The 24,929-nt window shown below is 57.6% G+C and overlaps 2 protein-coding genes and 1 non-coding gene across 6 annotated transcripts in view; 1 reads left to right on the top strand and 2 right to left on the bottom strand.

The window, feature by feature from the left end:
• Nucleotides 1–14,154, bottom strand: part of OGFOD3 (2-oxoglutarate and iron dependent oxygenase domain containing 3) — an 18,329-nt gene extending 4,175 nt beyond the window's left edge. Inside the window, exons 1-7 of the mRNA XM_031469431.2 lie at nucleotides 13,958–14,154; nucleotides 11,891–12,108; nucleotides 9,792–9,867; nucleotides 8,837–8,879; nucleotides 6,827–6,891; nucleotides 6,236–6,292; nucleotides 2,444–2,597 (exon numbers count right to left, since the gene is read on the bottom strand). Coding sequence (XP_031325291.2) covers nucleotides 2,444–2,597; nucleotides 6,236–6,292; nucleotides 6,827–6,891; nucleotides 8,837–8,879; nucleotides 9,792–9,867; nucleotides 11,891–12,108; nucleotides 13,958–14,031 — 687 coding nt within the window. The 5' untranslated portion in view covers nucleotides 14,032–14,154. The remainder of the gene's footprint in view (nucleotides 1–2,443; nucleotides 2,598–6,235; nucleotides 6,293–6,826; nucleotides 6,892–8,836; nucleotides 8,880–9,791; nucleotides 9,868–11,890; nucleotides 12,109–13,957) is intronic.
• Nucleotides 14,154–24,929, top strand: part of HEXD (hexosaminidase D) — a 16,796-nt gene continuing 6,020 nt past the window's right edge. For 2 of the 4 annotated variants that reach the window (XM_064495333.1, XM_064495335.1), the window contains exons 1-4: nucleotides 14,154–14,445; nucleotides 14,962–15,103; nucleotides 19,880–20,112; nucleotides 21,960–22,047. In XM_064495333.1, coding sequence (XP_064351403.1) covers nucleotides 15,020–15,103; nucleotides 19,880–20,112; nucleotides 21,960–22,047 — 405 coding nt within the window. In that variant the 5' untranslated portion in view covers nucleotides 14,154–14,445; nucleotides 14,962–15,019. Of the gene's footprint in view, nucleotides 14,446–14,961; nucleotides 15,104–17,405; nucleotides 19,548–19,879; nucleotides 20,113–21,959; nucleotides 22,048–24,929 lie in introns of those variants that run through there. The other 2 variants (XM_010995509.3, XM_064495334.1) reach the window with 2 other exon arrangements.
• Nucleotides 17,202–17,334, bottom strand: LOC116157984 (small nucleolar RNA SNORA70). Its single transcript, XR_004142214.1, has one exon. It is a non-coding gene; the product is annotated as a small nucleolar RNA SNORA70 (small nucleolar RNA).

Genomic DNA, 24,929 nt, shown 5'->3' with positions numbered 1-24,929 from the left:
TTCCCTAAGAAGCCCTGGAAGTCGAGTGGGAAGGCAGCCGCAGGCAGGTGTCTGCGGCTCAGGACTTTTTGTGGGTAAGGGATGTCCTATGAGGAAGCTGTTCTCAACGGGAGGAGTTACAGTTTGTCTAAATGCTGATTTAGATCTCTGAGGCGGGGTTAGCTGTCCACAACGTGCAAGGCAGGTGTTGCTTCCAAGGGCGTCGTGCGAGAACTCGCACAAGTCGGCTCCTCGCTAACGAAGGGCGCCCAGGAGATGGGCTCTCTTCTTCACGTGAAGACAGTGGCGTGCACCGCAAGGAGTTTCAGTCACGTAAGGACGTTTCCCAGCCTGATGAATCGTTCAGTGAGCAGGTCTGGGGCAAGAGACAAAGTCCAGGGCGCAGCCCTGAGTGCCTTCCCACCGCACCTCTGCACAGCCTGCCTCCCTCACCTAAGCTGTCGGGTCTAGAAATATAGAGCCTTCAGCAATTTTATTGACACCTGGAGGCACCTTGGGAACTGGACACAGCGGCCCGAGGCCAATCTCTGCAGCATGTTTGATCAAGGCTCACAAAATCCAAAACCCCTTCTCCTCCTGCACCCAGCTAGACCCCCATCACCATGACAACAGACGTCCCCTGGGGGGTGGGCTGACCAGAGGGAGGGGCAGCAAGCCGCCACAGGTCCGAGGCCCCCCCGCACCCTCACATGAACTCAGCACCACCGCCCATGGTGCTGGACCCTACGCAGCCCTGGCTCCCTCCGTGCTCCCACCAAGACCCCATCTCGGGGCCCCTTATCCGGCCCCAAATACCTAAGGGACATAAACCTGAGAAGGGCCCAAGGGAGTGCTTCTGCATCGCTGCAGTGGTGAACCCATGTCCATGAGCTGCAGAAAACAGGGGAGACCGGGGGGTGTCCAGGAACCTGACCCTCTCCCACCCACTCAGCTCAGATACGGCAAAGGAGCCCCCCACCCCCCACGCAAACACAGTGACTAGGCAGGTGGCGGGTTGACGAGCACTGAGGGGGGGCGGGGAAGGCAGAGGCCGGCGGGGCTCTACCATGTGGCTGTCCTGAGCCAGAGGCCGGAGAAATCGCAGGCAAGGGGCAGATGCCCCTTCCGGGAGCCCCTCGTGCAGGGCCGTCTTCTTGCTGTGTCCATGCATGAGCGGCCCTCGGCTTTGACAGCTGCCCTGGCCCGCGGACCCTGTCCCGCAGCCGCCCCACGAGTCACTGTTGACTCATTCTCTCTGCCCGAAGACCTTCTTCCTTATCTTTGAGGCTTGGCCACCGAACCAGGCTCCGTCCAGTGCCGTCTCTTCCTGGTACGTGCAGGGCTGCCCTTCCTCTGCCGGGGGCTCCCTCCCTGTCTGCTGTGCATACCCACCTTTCCTCCACACACATCATCTCTGCCCCCGACCCCATAAAACCTCGGTTTTCCCTCTGCAATGTCCACATGACCTTACACCCACTGAAGTTCTCAACCCTGGTCTCCTAATGAAACAGCGCATCTGGGCAACGGTTGTCGATGGAACTGGAGCTGTGTGGGGAGAGCAACCGCAAGGCTGGGTTGTGAGCAGTGGATCAGCCTGAACCCCCGATTGACCTTAAGCCCACAGCGGGGGGACGAGCAGACACAGGAGGCCCCGGGGTGATGCCCACACTTCCAGCCTGAGCCTCGTCAAGCCCCAGGCGGCTGCCTCAGTTGAAGTTAACTTCTGCAAACACCGGCTTCCTCAGCCTCATGACCGCGTGCGAGTGCTCCCCTCCTCCAGCGCACTCAGACATCGAGATGAAATAAACACATGAGCATCTGACGAATCTCAGGCAGAAGCCCAGTCTGCCAGCTTCTGCCCAAACTCTCCTGGTTATTTTTCACTTCGCTTCCTTTGTTCCAGCCTCAAGAGACACGGGGACTGTCTGGGTCGCCTGCTGGGGTGACCGCCAATAGCCCTCCGCCTTTCCCGGCAGGCAGCTCTCTCTGGGCGGAGCAGAGCTGGGCTTCAGCCCTGCTGGTCAGGGGCAGCGGATTAGGGCTCACTGTGTCCAGAGAACAGTGGGAGACGGGGAAGGGGAATCTGCAGAATCCTGAGCAATTGAGAAATTGACACCCAAAAAAGGTGAGAAGTGGGGTGGGGGCCCCCTGGGGGATGCAGACCGGAGGAGAGACCACCCGACAGAAAGGCCGTTCCAGTGACGCCAGGAGCAGCTCAGGCTTGGGGCCGGGGCGGGGCCGGCGGCTCTGTCTGGGAACCAGCAGTAGAGGGCGGCCCCAGGCCCGGCTGTTGCTAATGTTGCTCCCCTGCCTTCTCCGACCTCCATCACGCGGGAAACGAATGCTGCTTCCTCGACTGCATCACAACCAGAGCCCTGATGGCGCAAACACCGCGGAAGACGCCTGGAAACCCGGAGGGTGCTGGGCTGGGGCGGCAGGCGCACCCGGCCATGCGGGGCCTCACCTTGTCCACATGCGCGTGCCAGTACTCGTCATGGGCCGTCCGGGCCGCCGTGCTGTTGATGCGGGAGAAGAAGGTGGGCTTTGTCAGGTACAGCGAGGACGCGCTGATGCCAAACGCCTGGGCGATCGCCAGCTGGACCTTCTGCCGCACGTCCCTGCCGAGAGGAAACACCCGTCACCCTGAGCTGCGTGGCCGCAGAGGAGAGAATCCTCTACGGGACTCAGTCTGTGCTACGCCACAACGAGACCCAGGCTGGAGAAGCTGGAAAGGTGAACAGATGCACACACGGGTCCCGCACGTGTATGCCGGCGTCTCATGTGCACGCCCAGGAACCCAGGGCCAGTTCTCTTTAGAATGACCCCAGTACCAGGCCAGCTGGGCAGTGGCTGTGGGGACAGCAGGAGCATCAGGGGGTGGGGGGGGTGGCCCTCTGCACACGGCCCATCCACTTCCAAGCCGTATTGAGGCCTGGGCGGCCCGGCCCTGGGCAGAGGACTGCACAGTGCATGGTCAGGGCTGGGGCAGCAGCCTGACCCAGCAGAGGGGTGCTGGCCCATGGAGACCTGGCCCCTCCCTGGCCTGTCCGGAGCCTGGGCTCCCAGCCCAACTGTGGGCACAGATTACTGCATCAGCATCCGCCCCTCCCTGGACTGCAGCCGACCCCCGGGACCAGGCTCCTGGGAGCTGCAGGGAGCTGACTGCCCGGGAGGCCGGACACAGGGAGCAGTGCTGGAAAGGGTAGCCGGGTCTCTCAGGTCCACCTACACACCTCCCTACACACGGACACACTGGACACACATGCACACAAACCTCCCTGCACGCACTGTGCAAACCCACATACATCCACACACGTGCATGACACGTGCCTGCCTGCGCGCGCACACCTGCACGACGGTGCCGCGCTGCCACCCACTCGTGCGCAGATGCGTGCGCTCACAGCACACCTGCAAGTACACCTACCCCGTGCACACGGACGTAATAAACTCGGTCCTCCGCCCGTGTGCCAAGTGACAGGGCCTGAGCACAACAGCCCACAAACCCTCCCCGTGCTTCCACACCACCAGCTGGTCTTCCGCACGCACGGCACTAGGTAGGGGTCCCACCCAGGCCAGGGCGCCAACCCTGGTGACTGGCCTCTTCCATTGACCCCGCAGACTCATCTCGGTGAGCAGAACGTTTATCTGTGTCAACAATGGCGTTCGCGGAAACTCCGCTGAACCAACAGCGACATTATAGTGTTCCTGCCCTTCAGGAGGGAGCGAGATGTGTGAACGCAACGTCTCTCATCAACTAAGTCGTAGAATTACTCTCCGAATGTCAGCTATTTCCCCTGCTTCATTTATCTTCGAGCCTTGACGCTATGCAGGCTGCATTATCCACATCTGAGTTCAGCAAACTGGAAGAACTTAACATTCGTGACACCGTCCCGCTTTCCTCAAACAACGAACGCCTTCTAGGGTGGCGCCCGGACAACCGAACAGGTCTCCTCTCAGAGCTGACCCCTTGTTTTGCTCCGAGCAGAGGCCATCTTTCCCGGTTTCTCTGTTGTTTTCTGCTTTTCTTTCCTGGTTTCCTCCCTTTCTTCCTCCAGGCCCCTCATGCTCACCACTGGTCACGTTGACCCCAACTTACTGTTTCTGTGGGAAGTCACAGGGAGGGCCCGTCCCTCGGTCCCTGTGACCTCAGCTGCCCACCGAGGACTGTCCTCTAGTTTTCAGACTCCGGCTTCCTTTGTCACAGGGTACAGTGTCCCCAATGTTCAGGTGACAGATGGTAGTGGAGAAAGCCTGGCCACGATGTGTGGTTTTACTTTCTGCACCATCCAGAAGAAGTCGGAAACAGTGGCTGAGAGTCGAATGACGCTGTCCTGCCGTGGTGGCAAGAACTCTGCTCCCGAGGCCGCACTGTCTCCACGACAACCCAAGGGGCTTCCAGGATGTTTGCCCTAAACGCACACCACGAAGCTAGACCTCAGACCAGTTCCTTCCAGCTGCACGAGATCAACCAACGGGTGCCGTTTGCACTCTGTGTGGTTTATCAGAGCCCTTCGTGGGAGATGGGCAGCTCCTCTGAGATGTCACTGCTGTCAGAGCTCCCCCAAACTCTGCTCTCTTTTTCTGACAATCTAGACCATGCGTGTGATCACACGGATGTCCTGTGTTGGTAATATTCCTGTCGTGTCTCAAATGCTCAACCATTTTTAAGAACAGAACGTAGGGCATTAAAAAAGATTCTGGTGGTCCCTCTGAACACCGCCATTTATGTTATAGATGCTTTGATGGTACGTTTTTGGAAGTTTGAATCATTTTATTTAATTATTTCACTGTAATTGTTTTAATTAGTTAATTATTAGCTACTAACTATCCAGTTATTTTAATAATTGTGTTTTCTTGTTGGAACTGATTGGTGAGGTTCCTCCTGTTTCCTCTTTGATGATGACAAACAGTCCTGGGCTTCTGTGGACAAGACGGACATCCCGGTGAAGTTGTGCTGGCCCGCCCACCTCCTTCTCCCACGAGCACTGGCTGCGCCCAGCGTTCCAGCCTCTGGTCACATGGTCGACTTGGTTTCCACCCCAGGAACACCAGCTGTTCCGTCTGCCCCGACTCCCATGTTGCAGATGCCCGGGGCCGCGGGGCCCTCGCGACGGTCGGACTGCAGCTAGGATGGGCGTCCCTCCTCTCTGCAGGCCCGGATGTGCACGACTGTGCGACTCAGATGGGGCACGGGGCCACTGCTTTCCCTTCATTCTGGGTGTTCACTTCTGTTCCACAGAGTCTTGAATTTATAAATATCAAGACGCTGCCGCACACTTTCTACTAAACAAGAGTGAACCCATCAAACCATGGGTCCCAGCAGCACGGCGGGTCACAGTGGTCATCACAGACGGGCCCAGCGCTTCCCCAGGTGTGCGGCCAGCCGGGGCGACACCAGCCTCGTCCGCGGTCTCGACGGCAGTGTCGGGACCCTCTGCTCACGGCGCGCAGGACCAGCCGCTGGAAGGGCGAGTCCCGCCGGAGCCTGGCCTTGGCTGACGGTACTGCTTACTGCTCACCCCGCCCGCGGTCAAGAGTGGAACCTTGTCCACAGCAGGAGCCTGGGCTTCACGCTGCAGCTGCTTCTGTGGTAACGTGGCTCCAGCCGGTCATGGGCCCTGGTGGCTGGCGGCGGAGGGGCAGGGCCGTGGCGCTAAAAGGGCAGCAGGGCTCCGCGGCGCCTTATAGACCGACACAGGTGAGTCACTCCACGGGACCAGACACGCCCCTGGGTGAGCGAGGCCAAACGCAAGCCTGAGCAGGACAGTGGGTGCCTGGTGTCGGTTCCTGGGGCCTGCACTCCGGTGCTCGGTGTCAGGGGAGCTAGGCGACGGTCCTCGGGGCCCCCCTGCGCCACCTCTCAGAACTGTATGCGACCTTGATGATCTCAGAATGAGGAGCTGAGTTAAGATAGCAAGCGGCCCAGGTCTGTGAGGCCGCTGCCTGGGCGGGAGGGCTGAGCCTGTGACACGAGGCCCTGGGGGTGCGTGGCGTGGCCCTGGCAGGGCCCGCGGCTGCTCACGACACCCTCGCAAGGCCTCTGGGCCCACCCGGGCGGGCTGTGGCTCTGCACCACTTCCTGACTGATGGGAAGCGCTTCGGCTTAACATCCACTGCCCTCCCAGGAAATTCCGGCCAGATGTCGGCCCAGCCCGGCCTGAGGAGAGAGCCAGGACCCGGCCGCCCTGCGCCCGCACCACTCCCAGCCCCGCCAGCCACCTTCCCCACCCGAACCCGGTGGTCGTCCCCTCCTCACCGGTACAACTGGAAGTCCTCTTCTGAGAAGACAGTTTGTATTTTATCCCCAAAATACCTGTGGGAAAAAAAAAGGAGCATTAACAAATGAATCGTTCTGTTAATGTTTCCTTATTTCCCTTACGTCCTTCCTCCGCTGACCAGCGTCCCACAGCCCAGCTGGTCCTCATCATCTTGGAGCCGCTCTTCCCATGATACCTGCGGGAGCAGGAGGGGGTGCTCAGCACCTGGCAGGTGGGGTAAGATTTATCAAGGCCAGGGGTCTCTGGCTTCCCCTGGCCCTAGGGGAGGGTCAGAGCCCCAGCTCTGAGGGGCCCGGCCAGCCGTCACCACTCCCACCTCTCTCTCTGACCCAGCCTCTCGGCCCGTCCTGAGAAGCCCCTGCTGATGCACTAGACTGTTCCCTAACGAATGGAAAGCAAGGATGCCGCCCCTCGGAAGGGCTGCACAGCCTGGTCCTCGCCCAGCCACAGCTTGATGGCAAACATCACGGTCTGCCCGAGACTGGAGCCGCTCCATCCCAGATGCATAAGCCTCACGTGGGGGTCGCCGGCTAAGAAACGGGCAGAGACCTCCCCCCCCAGGTTCTTACCTGTACAGGTTCACAAAGTGCTTTCCGACAGACAGGGCCCCAGAGTGCAGGTCCAGGATGGACGCCTGGAAAAGACGTTGGCAAGCGGTGTGAGGGCCAAGACAGAGCTTTGAAGGCCACCGTTAAACTCGGGTTTCTGAGACCCGTCCTCGCACACCCAGGTCAGGGAGACGGCACACACCGGCGGGGTTTCGAGACGCCTGGACAGAGGCATGTGAGGGGGATCTTTCTCTGCGGCCCTAAGAATGAAGACTCGAAAGTTCTGAGAACAGCCCACAGATGCAGTTCCTCCAAACAGATCCCAGGACTCTTGTGGCTGAATCACAAGCCCCTCCCCTGCTCTGCTGAGGGACAGCCAGCACCCGATCGGCTCCTGTTTACGTACAATTTGACAAGTTTCGATGTTGACGTTTACCCTCAAAACCACCCCACTCTCGGGAGAGTAAACACACCACCCCCCAAACTTCCTTGCACCCTCTGTACCCCCGGCCCTCCCCAGGCAACCACTGACATGCTTTCTGCCACAGCAGACTGGACAGTTTCTAGAGCTTGTGCCCTGGAGTCTCACAGGTGCACTGGCTCTCAGCCGGGGCCCCTGCCCTCAGCGCCGCCACCCTGCGGCCCGCTCACATGGGTGCTGGCACCCGCCGTCCACTCTGTCCTCGGGGAGCACTCCGTGTCTGGCTGCCTCACCTGGGGGCCCGTTCCCCATTGAGGGCTGCTCCCCACGAAGTGGCTGTGGCACTGGTGGACGCTTCATCATGGGAGGCTCTTAGTCTCCCGGGGAGGCACCCGGCCCATAACTTAAAAGGAACCGCCAGGGCATCTCCCGCCCCTGCCCGCCCTGCCTCCGCGCGGCCTTCCCTGCACCCCGGCCAAGGTGGGCACCAGCACGGACCACCTCCACCCTGGCTGAGTGTCTCTTCTCACTGAGGCAGCGACCAGCCCAGGGCTTGGTTTGAACATGACTTGGGCTTAAAAAATGTTAACTGCACTTAAAGGCATCAAACTTGGCTGATTCATCACAAGACAACTTCTCAAGTGAATGCTGAGCAGAGTAAAGGATGAGTCCGTGCACAAACAGGTCTTTGACAAATACTCCCCCCGAACCGAACCAAAGCAGAAGCTGAACGGTCAGAACTCGAGAGGAAAGCGTTTGCAGAACAGAAGAGTCACAGAGGTCATCACCAAGCTACACGGGGGAAAGGGTGGGCTCCCCCAGCCCCACATGCTGGGCGAGGGGACCCCCACACGGGAACTCAGCCCAGTGGAAGGTGCACTGGCCTGAAAGCAGCAGCAACCCCGCCTCTAGCGCTGGAGGCCGGAAGGGTGGGATTGAGGTGTCAGCAGGGCCCCACTCCTTCCGAGGGCGTCAGGGAAGGATCCTCCTTGAGTCTTTGGGCTCCTGGTGGTCCTAGGCGTCCCCGGGTTTGTGCCATCACTCCGTCTCTGCCTCTGTCTTCCTACGGCCTCCTCTTCAATCCCACTCCTCCCCTCCCTTCCTCTCACAAGGACTCTTGTCACTGGACTGCGGGCCCACCTCGTAGTCCAGGATGATCTGTCTTGAGACCCTACTGAACGACAGCAGCAAAGAACCTTCTCCCCAGTGAGCTCCCTTCACAGGTTCTGGGTGGACGCACCTTTCAGGAACCACCGCTGGACCCCCGCCGACTCACACGGTGGACGACAGTCCCCACGCAGCGTCTGCGGGGCCTCCTCCACCCGGCACCTCCGCACCGTTTCCCCGCAGCTCCTCAGCACGCCCCAGCTGTCCCTGCCCAGGGCTTCCCTCCTCACTGGCTCTGCTGGTCCCCTGCTCTGTCTGCTCCCTGCCTGTGACCTCCGCTGGCCCCAGACCGGGGTGCCTGACGTGTGGGTGTGACTGGAGGCAGGCCGGCTGTGACACACCGTGAAGGGAGGGGCACTCTGCCACCAGGAGTGGGACCTGCGAAGCCCCTCGGGATGGGGGGAGAGCAAAGTCAAGGGGGTGACAAGCGGCACACGACTCACCCCTCCGTCGGATCCTCCGAGGGAGAGCCCCTTCTCGGCTACACTGTGGGGAGGAGAAGCTTGAGTCAGGATTCAGTGAAGGCCTGCGCACCTCGGCACACGTCGGTCAGCACGGTGACCATGTCGTGCTTACAACAAAAGCACACGCTTAGACAAAGGACCCGACTCTCGGGCTAGGTGAGTAAGCGGTAACATTTGTCACCGTCTCGTTACCAGCACGTGGCATGGTCTGGGAACGAGAGGGCTTAGCTTCCGTCCTCAGCACAGGGACCTGCTGCTGAGTCGAACGGCTGAGCTGCCCCAGCGGGTCCCTCTCCCGCCATCACAGGCTGGGGGCAGCCTTTAATCGCCAGCGGGGTGCGGGGCACAGGCCCCGTGCTGGCCACGCGGGACCTCACAGGACCACGCGCCTCACTGAAGATGCGGGGCTTCCAGTGCCTTTGGCTGAGGCTTCATGGCCACCCGGGGAGCCAGGGGATGGACCCTCCCTCACACCAGGGACCCCCACCCAACGAGCCCGGCAATGACATCTGCAAACAGGAGTGTCTGCCCTCTGGGACCCCAAGCTCAGCACGTGGGCCAGACGCCGCTCCACCTGGCGCCTGCTTGTGTCTTAGTCCTTGATGGAAAACCAAAGCTCTGAGATCTCGTCTTTGAAAGATGGGGCCCCCATGCCTGATGGGCACATAGCCCCCCCAAACCCAGCGGGCCAGAACCGCTTCCCCTGGAGCGGGCCCAGGCTCCGGAAGGTTCTGTCAGCAGCTGCGTCATGGAGGGCAACAGCCTTTCCTCCTGGAAACCAGAAAAGCCCAGCTCTGCCTTGAAAGTGCACAAGGGAATTCTTAGGGAATTCTAAATGAATTTCTTTACATTTACACCCCCGTTTCAGTGGTCATTCCCTGCTTCCCACCCCCAGCCCCACTCTCCTGCTCCTTCAGGACTGAGATGTGTGTACCTGCGAATCCTCCGGGCTTCGTCCCTGGTGATGACAGCATCGGAGATGCCCCGGCCACACTTCCTCGGGGAGCAGCCTGGAGGGTCGAGCCAGGGTGAGACGCTGCCCCCCCGAACCCCGACAAGGAGCTGCTGCATTTGTGAGGGACTCACCTGCGGGCGGCCTCTGCCCCCAGGGACAAGGGAATTCTGTGGGATGGGGCCTTGCCTTCCACGAGATTAGGGATGGGATTTGCAGCGGTGACTGCTCAGTATAGGCACACCCCCTGCAGCACACGCCCCATCCCACTGGGCCTGCGTGTTTCTGGAGGCCCCACGCCAGGCAGGTCATTCCGGGAGCACCAGGCGCTGCGCCCACCCTTGGGAAGACAGCCCAGAGATGACATCTACCACATTCTAGAACCATCACTGACTGCAGAGCCAGACTCGTCGGAAAGTCCCTCCAGGATGACCAAAGCTGTGCCTGTAACTCTAGTCACTGTCCTTCCTCGGGGCCCGGCAGTGCTGCCCCAAGGAGCCTACCCGGCCTCCCTCTGCCTCTGCACCTAGGACTGCAGGGAGGAGGATGGGGGCTCGGATGGGGACGGGGCCAGGGTCAGGGTGGAGTCGCAGTGGAGACCCGACCTCAAGGCTCCCAGTGACTGTGGACGGGGAGGCAGGGGTCCATGAGGACAGACCGCACACACTGTGGACTAGGAGACACGCCGAACTCCACGGCAACCGTTCAGATACCCACACTTTTCCAGGGACACACGGAACACTAACAAAAACGTGTTAACCCAAAAGGGAAGTCCGAACCGGCGTCACAGGCTCTGTGTCATGCAGGCTACCTTCTCCAGCTACGAGCAAAACCCCTGCCTCTTGAAGCTGTAAAGTCCAGCAGTGACACAAGAATGAGTGTCAAAAGCACGATTTGGGTGAGGCAGCGAGTTGTGCGCAGCGACAGCCTTGCTGTGCAGACAGGCATGCACAGACTCCAATCAGCAGACACGCCGCCCAGCACACAGGCCCCCGTCAGCAGAGGGGGCAGTCCAGAGGCTTTAACGTCCACTCCAGCTGTTTTTTTCGGTAAAGCATACACCCCCAAGTTTACCTCTTAAACTGTCCTTAGCATACAGTTCAGGGGCATTAGCTACATTCACACTGTTGGGTAGCCACCACCACCACCGTCTCCAGAACTTCCTCATCTTCCCAACGGCAACCCCCTCCCCATCTACACTAACTCTCCCGCCCCTTCCAACTGTTTTTAATGTTAATAAATTATTAAATGGGTAGGAAGAAAAACTTGTCTTCAGCTCTAACCACTGAGAAGTACTTTCTCAAAAGTTGGGACTTTGGAGGGAAAAAGCTGACTAAGACAGAGAGAGAATCCCGACGACAGAAGCCGCTCCTTTCCTGGCCCCTGCGAGGAAAGGCGGCCTCCATCCGCGTCCCTGCCAAGGGGCTCACAGGCCTGCGGTCACCCAAACCCCGACTCTGCGTGTCACAACAGCACCCCCTGGTGGAGGGACTCAGCAATCTTTTCTTGGTTCAAGGTTCAAGTTCAAAGCCTTGCACTGAATTCTTTAAAATCCCGTTGCTCTGGCTAGGTTTTCAAAAGTGCTGCCCGCCTCAGAGCAGGCAGGCGCCAGGATGGGACACACAACGGGGGGAGGGCCTCTGGGACTGACGTCCCCTGTTGCAACATTTTCTGCTGCGACAACACTCTGAGACACTCCACAGAAAACGCCTTTTCTGGGTTCAACTTTAGCATTGTTACCTTTCCAATTCTGTTACATCCTTCCAGGCAAACCATCTCCTCCATCAGATAGCGCCCCCTGTGTGGGGCACCTCCGTGAAACACGCCATAGCCTGGGCAGAGAGGCCTGGGCAGTGACCGGTGGGCCTGCCCCTGCACCAGCAGGGCCTGAAACACCTGCACTTCCTGGACCTGGTGTGAACTAACCAACCTGGAGGCCAGGGAGGGCACTCGCCACCCACTCCCACTACTTTCAACCTGATTCCCACCAATTCATTGTAGTAAAAAAAAGATGCATTTTGAATTCAACAAATTCCATGTCAAGAAGCTGCTTTTTCCTGGATCACCTCGGCATCACGTACCTTCAAACCTTCGGTGACTGTCATAGTCCTCAGAGCAGGGCACCTCGATGAACCTGCCTGGCAGGACCTCGCTTCGGAAAGCTAGGACCTCAGTGATGCCATCCTCGCCCCCTAGGCTGCCCCAGAGCAGGAGAGCAGCGAGTGAGGTGCAGGCTCCCAGGACAGCAGCTCTCAGCCACTTCCTTCGCATGTCCCAGGGCCCCCGGACACTCTTGGTGCTGAGAATAGAAAACCGTGGTCACCCAAATGCACCTGCGTGAGCTGAAAAGGCAGCCCACCTCAACCAGAGACCATGACTATGACCAGAGACCACACCCACACTTAGTTTCGGCCTTAAGCTGTTCCCACACAGACCCTTGTCAGAGCCGCTCTCAACCAAGCCAGAGGCACTCACCAGGATGGATGGAAGTGGAGGGGAAGGTGGGGGGGATTTGGTGGGGAAGGTGCCCCCCACCCCACATGGCTGGGCAGGACTCACTGTGCCCCCAGAGCAACAAGATGAGCCTGTCTGGGGGTTGGGGTTCCTGGCAGAGTGGCACTGATCATGTTGCCTGCATTAGAAAATGACTGCCACAACCCCACACATGTGCCCCTGGTGCACATGCGCACATACACAGACATACAATGTGAACTAAGTTAAGTGTGAGTCAAACCCATTTTACTAAAACCACCAGCCAGCCAGGAAGAAAATACAAGTCCAACAAATGATTTGCAAGTAAGACACTTTCTGTGCCAGCCAGGCTAACTGGGGGGTTCACACTGCCTGTGCAGCTGTTGCAGGCATGTCTGTATGTGTATGCACATGTGTGCCTGTGCATACACGTCTCTCTGTGTTTGGGTGACGTATACGCATGCATACGTGTGTCTATGTATGTGCACGTGTGCTCTGCTATCTAAGAAAATTATGCAGGGCTTGAAGGACTGGGAGCAACGAGAAGAGAGATCCAGTCACCCTTCCATGGAGGTGCACCTTGTTTCTTCAAGTATATGATTAATTCCTAAAAAGCAGGAGGCTGCTTTTTTTTTTTTGTATGTCCCGCCACACTTTGAATTGCTGTATAAATAACACCCAGATTATGATTAAATAAATCCCAAGGTGGCACAGCTCAGTCAGACCATGCTGGGTGCGCACACGATCATTTAAAACAGGGAGTACAGATGCCCAGCTCACAAAGACCCCCACCCCTAGAACTGCTGTCCAGCATCCAGCCCACCTAGCCTCCTCTGATTAGACCAGGGTGGACACCTAACTCCAGCGGGCCCATCATTTCTCTTCCCCAAGAATTCCTAACAGAGGGAGACTGCCAGCTCCTCTCAGCCACAGGCGGCTGGAACCCTAAACTACAGGGGCAAAGCCGTGGGGGACACGTTCTCCTGGGACACCCCGGCTGCTGGGACAGAAAGGGATGGAAAGGGAGGTGCAGAGACGAGAGGGGAAAACAGCCTCCTGGGCCATATTCGAACGCCCCTTCCCCTCGGGGGTCTCCTCAAAATAAGCACCCCTGTCCATGGTAATCTGGCTCAAGCAGCACCCCGAGAATCTTGCCAGAACGGAAGGGGATTTGGACGGGACAAGCGCGACGACACAGTGATTCGTCCCGGAGTGATTAAAATACACTCTGGCCTGAAAGCTTCGGGCAGACTCCCCTCGAAGGCTACGTGTGAGCTCACGTACTCATTCATTGGGTCACTCAACGAGGAACCCCCATGTGCACACCCTAAGGAAAGCACGCAGAGACCAGACGACGGGGCCGCGGAGCCCCGTCCCCGTGCGGGAGGCCCGGCGCGGAGCCCTCGGTACCCACGGGGGAGGGGCGTCGGGGAAGGTTTCCCACCCCGCTGCCCTCCCCCTCCAATCGCGCGCCCCGGGCGTGATTCTGCAGGCCACGCCCTTCGGGTAGACCACGCCCTCTAGGCGTGCGGTTCGCCCAGCACATGCCACGCCCCTCGCGATCGGGCCTCACCCACACTACAGCCCCGCCCCCAAAAGAGGCCCCGCCCCCGCCCCAGCCCCTCTCGGCCAGGCCCCACCCACCCCGTCCGCCTGCTCCCCTCGCCGCCCAGTACCTGCTCGGTCGCCGGCGCTCGGCCGCCCCGCTGCCCTCTGGCGCCTTGGGCGCGCCCCTCCGCTGAGGTGCCATCGGCTAGGCCGCCGGGGAGCCGGGCCGAACGCGGGAGCCACCGCGAGCTGGGACGAGCGCCGCGAGAGGGAGCGCGAGGCCGGCGCGGCCAGGGACACGAGCGACGCGCTCGGCCGTCGACCTCCGGGCTGGTGGCAGGCCCGAGCAATCGGAGGCCGAGTGCCGAGCGGGGCGGGGACCCGAGCGCGGGCCTGGCGCGCACCCCGCCCGCGCCGCGCCCGCCCCGGCCGGACCTGCGCTTCTCCCGTGCGCTCTGCGGAACCGGACGGGCCTCCGCGCCTCCGTGTGACGAGCGTCCTCGCCCCGCCGTGCGCGCTCTCCCGGGGGCTCGTGCCCTCTCCGGGGTCTCCACGTCCCCTTCCCGGGCCCGCGCCACGCCGAGGGCACTGGGTCCAGTTGACGCTCAGCACACAGGTATCCCTAAGGCCTTGCTGCTGCTTTTACAGCTTTCAACTTCCCTAGAGAACCTTACGTCTAGTGGGCAAGAAGTAGGATCTTAACCAGCCCTGTCCAGATACCTAAGATTCTGAATGAGCAGTTAGCAGTGAGGTTCATTCACGAGGATCAAGTCTAAAAAATGTGCATAATTTACTGATACAGGGGAGAAGAAAACCTTCCTAGACTCATTGGACAAGAAAAGAGATCTGCCCAACAGTCCTGAAACGGGGAAAATCAGTGTGATCAGAGGCCATTCAGGGGCTCCACAGAGCTTACCTAGAGGCCGAGGCAGGGACAGGGACAGGGACAGCTGCAGACCTGCCAGGCAGTCTGGAAACAGTAGTGACAGCTGACCCAAGCCTTTGAAATAATCTGATTTCTACACACCTCTTGCAGCAGGAATCAAAGCAAAGGACCTACATGCTCACAAGACGGAACCCTGACTCTCTCTTGTTCTTCCCCTTTACACTCTGTCCTGAATTTCTCCTCTAGGAGGAAGTGCCCAGACAGGAGGAGGTTTTCATTCTATGACTTCATCAAACATAGTGCAATGTCGAGTTCCTCACCATTCAAGATGCGATTAGTTCATCTGGACCTGAAAGGTGCTCCACCAAAGGTCTCCTACCTCTTGGAGGTAAGGGCTCCTTTTTTTCCTCTAGAGAATCAGTCACCTTTGCCTTGGGTTTGGTTTTTAAACAATGTTCTGTAGAAATGTGTGCTTAGAACACAACAGTGGGTTCTGGGTTGGGGCTTGGTGGTGACAGCAACATAGATGTTGAATTTCTTCCAAATCCGCTTTCAAAATAGACAGCAACCAGGAGAGCGAAAGGAAAAACAGAGAAGACAAAAGAAACCACAGCCTCTTTGTTGTGAGCTGAATCCTGTCTCCCAGACAGTTTTTCTTAAATCTTAACCCCTCGGACTTGTGAATGTGACCTGATTTACAGATTGGGTCTTTGCAAGTGTTATCAACACAGGAGTAGGCGCCCTAATGCAAGAGTAGTGTCTACGTAAGGAAAAAGACAATGATGTGAGACATGGGGGTGGGTGGCAGGGCACGTGGGGCAGAGGCAGATTGAAAGCCCAAGGAGGGGGCCAAGGGTGCCAGCATCTACCAGAAGCTGGAAGCAGCAGGAAGGATTCCCCCGACAGCCTTCTGAGAGAGCACAGCCCTGCTAACACCTAGATTTGGGACTTCTGCCTCCAGAACTGTGGCAGAATAAACTCTTATGGTTTGGAGCCACCCGGATTGTGGTGATCAGTTCCAGCAGCCGCAGGAAACTCACGTACTCTAAAACAAATGTAGGTAACGGGATGTCCCCACGAATTCCAAAATGCAAGGGGGTGGGGCCAAACCACAGACAGTATAAAACCCATGTGGGGCCAGCAGCCGGAGAGAGGTGGTGGAGGCAAGAGAAAGGAATTTCGACACTGTCAAGACTAGAGGACCCAGAAAATAGCCCCACAGTAAGGGTCTGTCGAGATAAACTGGGGAAAGGCTTCACTGGCTCCAGGTCGAGTGCAAGTGCAGAAAGACTCAAAGGAGGGAGCTGGAGGCCCAAGGCCTCAGGGCTTGAAGAGATAAAAGTGTGTGGCAAACTGCAGAGAAGACAGGCAGAGAGGACCCAGCTTCCTTGTAACTGGAATCCCTGTTCCATTACCTGCTGTGCTGATGGACCCCGAGACTTAGAGGTTCAAACAACAATGTTTACTCCTCCCATTCCCATGGGTTGGCTCGGTGGCTCTGGTCTGCCTTGGGCTCCCTGGGGGCTGCAGCCCCATGATGGTCCCAGGTGGCTTCAGCCCCACATCCGGCATCAGTGCTGATGGTTGGCTGGACACCGTGGCCCTTCTCCACGGGGGTCTCGTCCTCTCGGAGGCCAGGTCACCAGGCAGTGCTTCGAGAGCCGAGGGCCAGAACCTGCTAGCCTCCCGGGGGCCTGGAGTTGCTCCTGGTAAGGGGAGTCCACGGTCAGCCTAGATTCAAGGCTCAGGTAGATGCACAGTGTTGTGGCCGTGTTTTCTGTGTCCAGCAGCCCTCCAGAGCGGAGACGCCACAGCTCAGAACACTGCACCGAGATCGAAGGATACCTGCACCTGCGTGTTGACTGGGCATACCCCGTGCCTGGAGGACTTTACCTGCAGCGACTTACACCAGGGGATCTCTCAGTAAACGTATCAGACTTCAAAGAAAATGAAAGTGAGAAAGCCTTTTGGGCACACAAGCAGCCCCAGTCATGTAAGAGAAGAGAGTCAGGTTGCATCAGATGGCTTTCTTCAGACAAGAGAGTAGGACCTATTGGTGGTCGTGAGTAAGGAGGGGGGACAGTGCCAAGGCTCTTGGGAGTCCGGGGGCCATGACTCAGGATGTGTCTGACCCCACAGCCATCCGGGATGAGCTGCTTTTCTGCCACCACGTCTTCACGTTCCTCTGCATTACACTTGGTACGTCCCCACTTCCTGGAGAGGCAGGAAGAGCTGAGTCAGGAGGCCTGGGCACTGGTGCAAGGGAAGGCAAGCCCAAGGCTGCAGCACTCTGACCTTGTGGCGGCCGGGGAACCTGAACTTGGCCCCGCACAGGGCCTCCATCACATGCTGCCTGTTCCGCAGCTGGTTTGGGTGGATGTGAGGCCTGGCCACTGTGCCCCGGGACTTTCCAGAGGCACCCATGTACCTGTCTGGAGCCTAGACTGGGGACAGCATGAGGTCAGACATGAATGTCCACTGTGAAGGGCCGTCTCCGGGTCCCTTAGGGTGACCCATGCAGGTAGCAGGCTGCACACACCACCGTGGAGGCTGCTGTTTGCAGACACTGCGCTCCAGGCCCCACGGAGAAAAGAGCATGGTGGGGTTAACTGGCTGCAAAGGATCAGATATTGTGACAGAAGATAAGGGTCAGGGTCAGGGTTAGGGTCGGGAGGTGTATTTAAAATACTCAGAAAAATAAATAATGAATCAAGGATTTTGTATCCAGCCAAACTGATCTCTAGGTATAAAGGCCACAGACCAACTATTACAAACATCCAAGAACCAAGCGAGCTTTCTGGGGAATAAGCTTCAGCTGCAGCATCAGGACAGGCGAAATCAAGTGACTGCAGGGAGGAAGTCCTGTCAGGAGCTCCAGCTGGAGACACAGGAGGGGCGACGGCACTGGACGGTCTGGTCTCCACCTGGAGACCACAGAGAGGGAGTCCTGTAAAGAATTCCAGCCGGAGACATAGGAGGGGTGACGGCACTGGACAGTCTCCACCTGGCGACTGCGGAGAGGGAGTCCTGTCAGGAGTTCCTGCCAGAGACACAGAAGGGGTGATGGTGCTGGACAGTCTCCACCTGGCGACTGCGAAGAGGAAGTCCTATAAAGAATTCCAGCCAGAGATACAGAAGAGGTGACGGCACTGGACAGTCTCTACCTGGCAACTGCAGAGAGGGAGTCCTGTAAAGAATTCCAGCCAGAGATACAGAAGGGGTGACGGCACTGGACAGTCTCCACCTGGCGACTCTTTGGTGCTGGCTGGGTAACAGTGGTCAGCGGTTGTAAAACCACTAGGGTCCAGGGTGGATCTGACTGAGGCCCCCTGAACCCACTGGTCAGCCCAACATCACTCCAGTGGGACAGCCAGACTTGAGTCTTCTAGAACCACCTGTGAGATAATGCCAAAAAAGGAAGCCAGATCCTTAGCACGCCTCCATCTCTGACCGCCTGCGTGCACAGGAACGGCAGGCACACGGAGGGCTGTCCTGAGAATACTGCCCAGCAAAGCCACAGTTTGGGAACCTGTACAAAACAGATCGCTTGGATTTATCAACAAACATGTTGGGAAAAAAAAAAAGCACAGGGGTTGTTGAAAATCAAAAGACCCTTAAAAAGATCCATTCCAAAAAATGCAGCTTTGGACCTTGTCTGGATCAGGTTCAAACAAGCCACCTGTGGAAAGATTCCAGTGACAGGAAGATCTGGACCTGAGTGGCACCAGGGAATTACTTGTCCGGGTGTCAGAGTGCTGTTGTGGTCATGCCCTGTTTTGATAAGTGCTCATCAGAGATAAACAGGTGATCCTTGAACAACGTGGAAGTTAGGGGCTCTGACCCTCCACGCAGTCGAAATTGCCTGCAACCTGGAGCTGGTCCTCCGTAGCACGGTTTGTCCACGTCCACTGTTCCGCAGCCACGGATCCAACCAGCCGTGGACTGTGCAGCACTGTAGTGCCTGTTCAGTGACAGAAGTCCGCGTATGGGTGGACTCGTGAAGTTCAAACTTGTGTTGTTCAAGGGCCAACTGTGTACTGAACTGTTCATAGGTGAAAAAACACACTGTCTGGGATTTGCTTTAAAATGTTCCATTCACAGAGGAAAAGTGGAAATTACGTGAAATGAAATTGGCACAGTGTTGAACCTGAATGCTGGAGGCGTGAGGGCTCGTGGCATAACACTCTTGCATTTGTGCGTTCGTACAGCTCTGTGATAAAAACCTCCTCCGCCCCAGTCCAGTGCCTGGATGCAGGGGAGGGACGTGTATCGGTGACTCTCGGGCAGCTGGGACTCCCAGGTCCCTCAGGCTGAGCTTAGCAGCCTCTCAACCACCCATAGCACAAGCCCGCCTACAACAAACGTCAAGGAGGCCACCCCGTGGGCAGATGGCCCAGCGGCTGCGAGGCAAACAGAAGCAGAAACGCTGAGAAAATGTGAAAATGCTGTAACCGGCGTGTCTCATCTGTGCACATGTCCAGCCTGCGTCAGTGACTCCTTCCACGCTCCGTCCTTCTTGTAGTTTGCAGTCGGTAGTTTGCTCACCCATTTCGTGAATTGCCAGCTGATCTCCCTGTTCTCCCAGCGTGGTTCAGAACGTCCTGCGTTCTTGGGGAGAGAAAGCTGAGACGGGGCAAAATCAACAAGGGCGCTGCGGTCGTGCCAAGTCTGCCGCCGCCCTTGTCTGGAGGTGGCTGTGCTGTTCTAGGTGCCTGCCGGGCATCCCCTCCCACAGCGCCACCCTGAACTTGGCGCCAACCTCAGGGCTGTGCGCAGGAGTGTGAACTAGTTCTGAAAACCCTGGAGGACAGGAAGTAAAGGCAGCGAGAGAGGTGGGAGAACCGGGGAGGCCCCCGAGCCAGCGGGACAGCCTGTCTGCTCCCGCATCCCCCTCCTCTGTGGCTCCTCCCAGGCGCTCACCTCCTTCTCTTCAGGCCCCCGAGGCCCCCACAGCCCAGCCCCCAGCTCCCTGTGCTCTAGAAGCTCCCCACCCCCTCACGCACGCTGCTCTCCTTGATGACTAGCCGTCTGTCCCTGCCCAGCCCGGCCACCAGGCATCTGCGGCTCCGCAGCGCACTGTCTCCCTGCCCCTGCCCTGCCGTGTCAAGTGAACACGTCGCCGCGGTAGAGTTTGACTTGGTGTAACTCAGAGTTCACGTTGCAGGTGACGAGTTTCCAGGGAAATACGGAGATCTGCAGTCCCGGTCCACAAGCTGGAAGTCTGTGGCAGCACGTGCGTCACTCCCCGTCCATGTCACTTCTTCACGGCATCCCCGTCTCTCCCCAGATTTTCCCCCTGTTCCGGGCCCTGGGTGCAGACGGTCTCCTCATCGAATATGAAGACATGTTTCCCTACGAGGGCCCCCTGAGGTTGCTGCGGGCCGAGCATGCGTACAGGTACTCCGGCCGCCTTGGCGGAGCCGGAGGGGTTTGCGGGGGGGGGGGGGCGGGCAAGAGCTGAACCCAGGACACCCTCTCCGGTGTCGTCAAATGCCCATCTTTAATCATCAGAGTAAAGCAACTTCACTGAAGGAATTTGGAACCATTTAAAAGAGAAAGAAAACGGAGGGGAGGGTGCAGCTCAGGGGTGGAGCGTGTGCTTAGCAGGCACGAGGTCCTCGGTTCCATCCCCAGCACCTCCATTAAAATAAATAAATAAACCTACTTACTTCCTGTCCTCCAAAAAAACAAAACAATAATAAATTAAAGAAACAGAAAAGAAGGGTCAGCTTTGGTTCCCCTAGAGGAAGCACGGTGACCCCGTGCATCAGTCTCATCTTTTGGTACGAAGTGTGTACAGAACACAGCCAGGGTCCCCGCGGCAGAAGGAGGGCTGCTCTTTAAGGTCACGAGCGGGTCTTCTTCAGGGAAGTGGAGAGTGGAGGGGAGTGGAGGGGGTCAGTGAGGTCAGGGTGGTCACCAGTGCACCCTGCCTGGCCTTAAAGTGATGGGTGTCCCTATAAATCAGCAACAAATAGCCCGAACGGAAAATGGGCAAAGAACATCTGATCCCAGAAAAGAAAGAAAAGTGGCCAATAATCCTATGGTAGTAATAAATAAAACAATGAAGTGCCATTCTGGCCACTGAACTGTGAAGCTTTTAGAAAAATTATAATGTTCCGTGTCCACAAGGGTGAGAAAAAGCAACCCTCTTGCTGGTGGCCTGGGGGGCGGTTTGACTCCGCGAGTGTGTGTGTGCACACGTGTGTTGTGCGTGTGTGGACGGGAAACGGGAATGGTGTGCACCAGAGCCGAGATGCTGTGAGGTTGCCCGAGGTGTTGGTGTTTCTCCCTACGGTGAACAGGATTTGTTCCTTTGTTCCTTTAAGTGGCAAAGGTGGCAGGGTTCTGGTGAAATTAGAAAAAAGGTGTATTTAAAGACAGAATTCTATGTTGTTGATACATTTATAGAACTGGTTAACTGTAGAGATGGTTCAAACACGTACAGAAACTGAGATAAATTCACAAATGACAACTCACGGTGGAGCAGGCAGGGGCCCTTCTGGGGTGGCGTCCTCACTGGCCTTGGCGGGGAACGCTGGCCCAGAGGGCCCGCAGGTGCGCCACCAGCCACTTCCCTACAAGGGCTCACCCACCTGCAGGAGGGGAGCTGATCCCCAGATCTTGAGCGTCTTCCATCTCTCCTCTGTTAAAGGGCCACCAGCTTTTCCTGGAAAGGGCCAGACGGTAGGCACTTCAGGCCGCGCGGCCCGCCTGGTCTGTGTTACGACTGGGGGTGGGGAGCAGTCACAGGAGACGTGACGAGTGGCCACGGCTGTCTCCCAATAAAGCCCTGTTTGTGGATACTGAAGTGTGGATTCCATACAGTTTTCACATGTCACAAAATACTGCTTTTTAAATTTTCCTCAACAGTTTTAAAATGTAGAAACCATTCTTAGGTCATGGGCTGTACAAAGACAGGCGGTGACTTTGCTCTCAGGGCTGCTGCCTGCCCCCGCCCTAGAATATGATCCCTTGTGTGGCCCAGTTTCCTATAAAAGGACTTTAGCCTCTTGCAGAGTTTGGGACAGAATAGCTGGTAAAAAGCAAGCTCTGAATTGGCGACATAGCAGAGCACCAACCTCCTGAATTCCAGGACGGGAGTCTTCTCTGAAAACCTGAGGGTATCTTTGGGCTTTTCAGAGTTACTGCCCTGCTAGTTTCCTCTGTGGAGTCCCCGGGGAGGCTGGCCAGGACGGGCCGGGGGACGTGAACCGGAGCTGGCATGGTCTTTTGTCTCCCAGCCCCTCGGAAATCAGAGAGATCCTGCGCCTGGCCGCACTGAACGAGCTGGAGGTCGTCCCCTTGGTGCAGACGTTCGGACACATGGAGGTGAGTTGGAGGAACACAAGCCACCTGGTGCCGCGGCGAGGGGTTTGGGGTGCACCAGGGGTGCTGCTCAGCGCTGCAGAGAGGGGCTCTGCCCTGGGGACTGCAGGAGCATGGAGCTCCAGGTCACAGCCCCCCTCAGTCCAGGGGGCGGTAAGAGCTGGGGTGCCCTGGGGGCCCTGCATGGGGGCAGCTTTCCTTTTTAACGTGTATCCATCAAAATATTCCTGTGTGAGGTGAAACATAGCATTAAGAACACGTGCCTTCTGTTTTCTCTGTCTGCATCCTTTCTGACCTAACACTGAAAATATTTTTCCGAGCTTCTATGTGATCTTCAAAACGTTTCATGTCTGCCTCAAACAAGAAGCAGATTAAACGTCGTGTTGATTTACTGTCTGCCAGGTTCCATTTTCCCTCTAGCAGCTACGCCAGCAGGTCTAGGCCGTCCTCCCCCTTCGTCTTCCCTCCAGCCACTCGCACCTCCTGTGCGTCGCCCCCTGATCTGGGACCCCTCCCATGGTCAGCCCTCCAGCGTCCCGGTCACTCCCTGCTGTGCTCTATGGGCTCCTGTCCTGACTCACCCTTGTCACTTGCCACCCTGGAGGAGGCGACCACGTTCCCCTGGGGGTCTCTTCCGAGGCCACCAGAGTCCTCCGGGTCACTAAATCTGTGGTAGGTTTCAGTGTGCCTTTACTTGACTCTCTGGGCTCTTTGCATCACCGACAGCCCCCGTGGTCCCCGCTTCTGGGGATGCCCCAGCGTCTGCCTCGGACTGGGTGTCCATGGCTTCTCCTGAGGGCCCTCCCTCACTTCACATTCTTCTCTGGACAGAGCCCCTCCCTCCTGCTTCCCTACGCTGTCCTCAGGCTCCCAGGAGCCCCATCTCTCGTGCAGACCCTGGGCTCCAGTCCCTCATCTCCTCCTCCTCCTCAGGGAGGGGCTGCGGCGCCCCAACCCCCCACCCACTGCCCTTCCCGTCCCTGTCAAGTCCTGCCTTCGCTCCTCCATCTCCCGAATCAGCAGCCCCTCTGTCCTGCTGTCACCGTCCTTGTCTGAACCCCTGCCTGACCTACTGGAAAGCCCTCCCCCGAGGCTCCCAGCATCGCTCCATCTCCCAAGCCCTCCCCTGCCCAGGCACAGCCCAGCTGCACCAGGCTCTCCCGCTCCTGAGGCAGCCGTCTGCTCTTAGGGCGGATCAGAGGACAACCACCCAGGCAGCTTAAACCACAGAAGTGTGTTCTCTCATGGTCTGCAGGACAGAAGTCCAGAGTCAAGGTGTCAGCAGGGCCAGTCCTTCTGGAGGGGACTCGTGTGTTCACCTGGGCCGGCGCCTGGTCCTCTCGAGCAGTGAAGCGCTGTCTGAGTGTTCTGCCTGTTCCGCTTTCTGAAATGTCGAGTGTTTTAAGCGATTTATGCATTCTGGATACAGGTCTTTTGTTAGATATGTGACTTGCAAATATTTTCTCCCAGTCTTCAGTTTGGCTTTTCATTCTCCTAACGTTGCCTTTCAAAGAGCAGAAGCCTTTAACGGAGATGAACTCCTGTGTGTCAGTCGTCTTTGACGAATCATGCCTTTGGCGGCATTCCTAAGCTCCTTGCCTATCGCCAGGCCAGAGCCTTTCCCGTTCTACTCTGACGTCTCACACCTGCACATTTTCTGTTCAGCCGGTCACTCCGTTTGGGCTTTTGGCTTAAGGTGGGGTTTCAGTTTCATTTTCCTTGCACATGGTGTGGAACCACCTGACCAGTGGGGCCAAAACCAGTTGTGGAAAAGACCATCCTTTCTTTGGAATTTGGAGTCGCCTTTGCACCTTTGTCAAAAACCCAGTGAGTGCATTTGTGAGAACGTTCTAGACCCTGTCCTGCTCCGTGGAGCTGTGCGCTGTACCTTTGCCAATGGACCCCATGTTGTCTGGGTTAGTGTGGCTTCACTGTGAGTCTTCAGCCCAGGGAGTGAGAGTCCCCAAACCTCTTCTTTTCCAGAATTCTCTTGGTTACTCCGGTCCCTCTGACTCTTCACATATAGTTTCGAATCACTTTGCATATCTATGAGAAAGCTTGCTGGGAGTTTGGGATTTTGTCAAATCGGTTGGTTTGAGGGGAAATTGCCTCTGCCACGTGGAGCCTTCCAGTCCGTGAACGAGTCGTGTCCGCTGTTGACTGTGTCCTCGGCGGCTGGCTCACGGCGCATCTGGGTTTTAACTGTGTCCTCGGCGGCCGGCTCACGGCGCGTCTGGGTTTGGGTGTCTTTGCCTTTGTTCTGTGGGGTATGATGAGCTTCTCCACTTTGGGGAGGTTTGGGGCCATTTCCTCGCATTTTCTGTCCCCGTCTCTCCTCCCGGGGCTCCCTCTGCCCGTGTGCTGGTGGCTCCGTGTCACCCCGGGGTCTCCGAGGCTCAGTTCCGCAGATGGAGTCATTTCTATTGACTTTTCGTTCCAGTCACTGCCTCTCTTCTGACCTTTCAGATCTGCTGCTGAGCCAGTGAGCAGACTTTTAATTTCCCTCCTTGTAAACAGTTTCCTTTAATTCCGGGCACATGTTCATAGCAGTTTCTTTGAAACAATTGTCTGATAAATCCAACACCTGGGACTACCTAGCATCAGGTTCTACAGACATCTCTTTTCTTTGGGTCTGGATCCCACTTCCCAGTTTATTTACACATCTCAGAACTTCTGGTTGAAAACTGAATGTTTCAGACCCTGGGTTAAAGCAAATCTGACTCGTTCCCAGGGTTTCACCTGCAGGGTCTGTCTCCCCAGCTGTGTGCGGCCACTGATGCCTCTCTTGGCTCTTTATTCTTACGTTTATTTTGAGCCTGGTCTCCTGGGGGTGGCTGCCAGGGCTCGCTGTGGGGCCCCCACCTCGTGTCGCAGGGGCTGGGGCC

Source organism: Camelus dromedarius, chromosome 16 (genome assembly GCF_036321535.1).
Source record: "Camelus dromedarius isolate mCamDro1 chromosome 16, mCamDro1.pat, whole genome shotgun sequence".
In the NCBI taxonomy this organism is placed as follows: Eukaryota; Metazoa; Chordata; class Mammalia; order Artiodactyla; family Camelidae; genus Camelus; species Camelus dromedarius.
The sequence above is the reverse complement of the archived record's forward strand: the minus strand, read 5'-3'. Positions and strand labels throughout refer to the sequence as shown.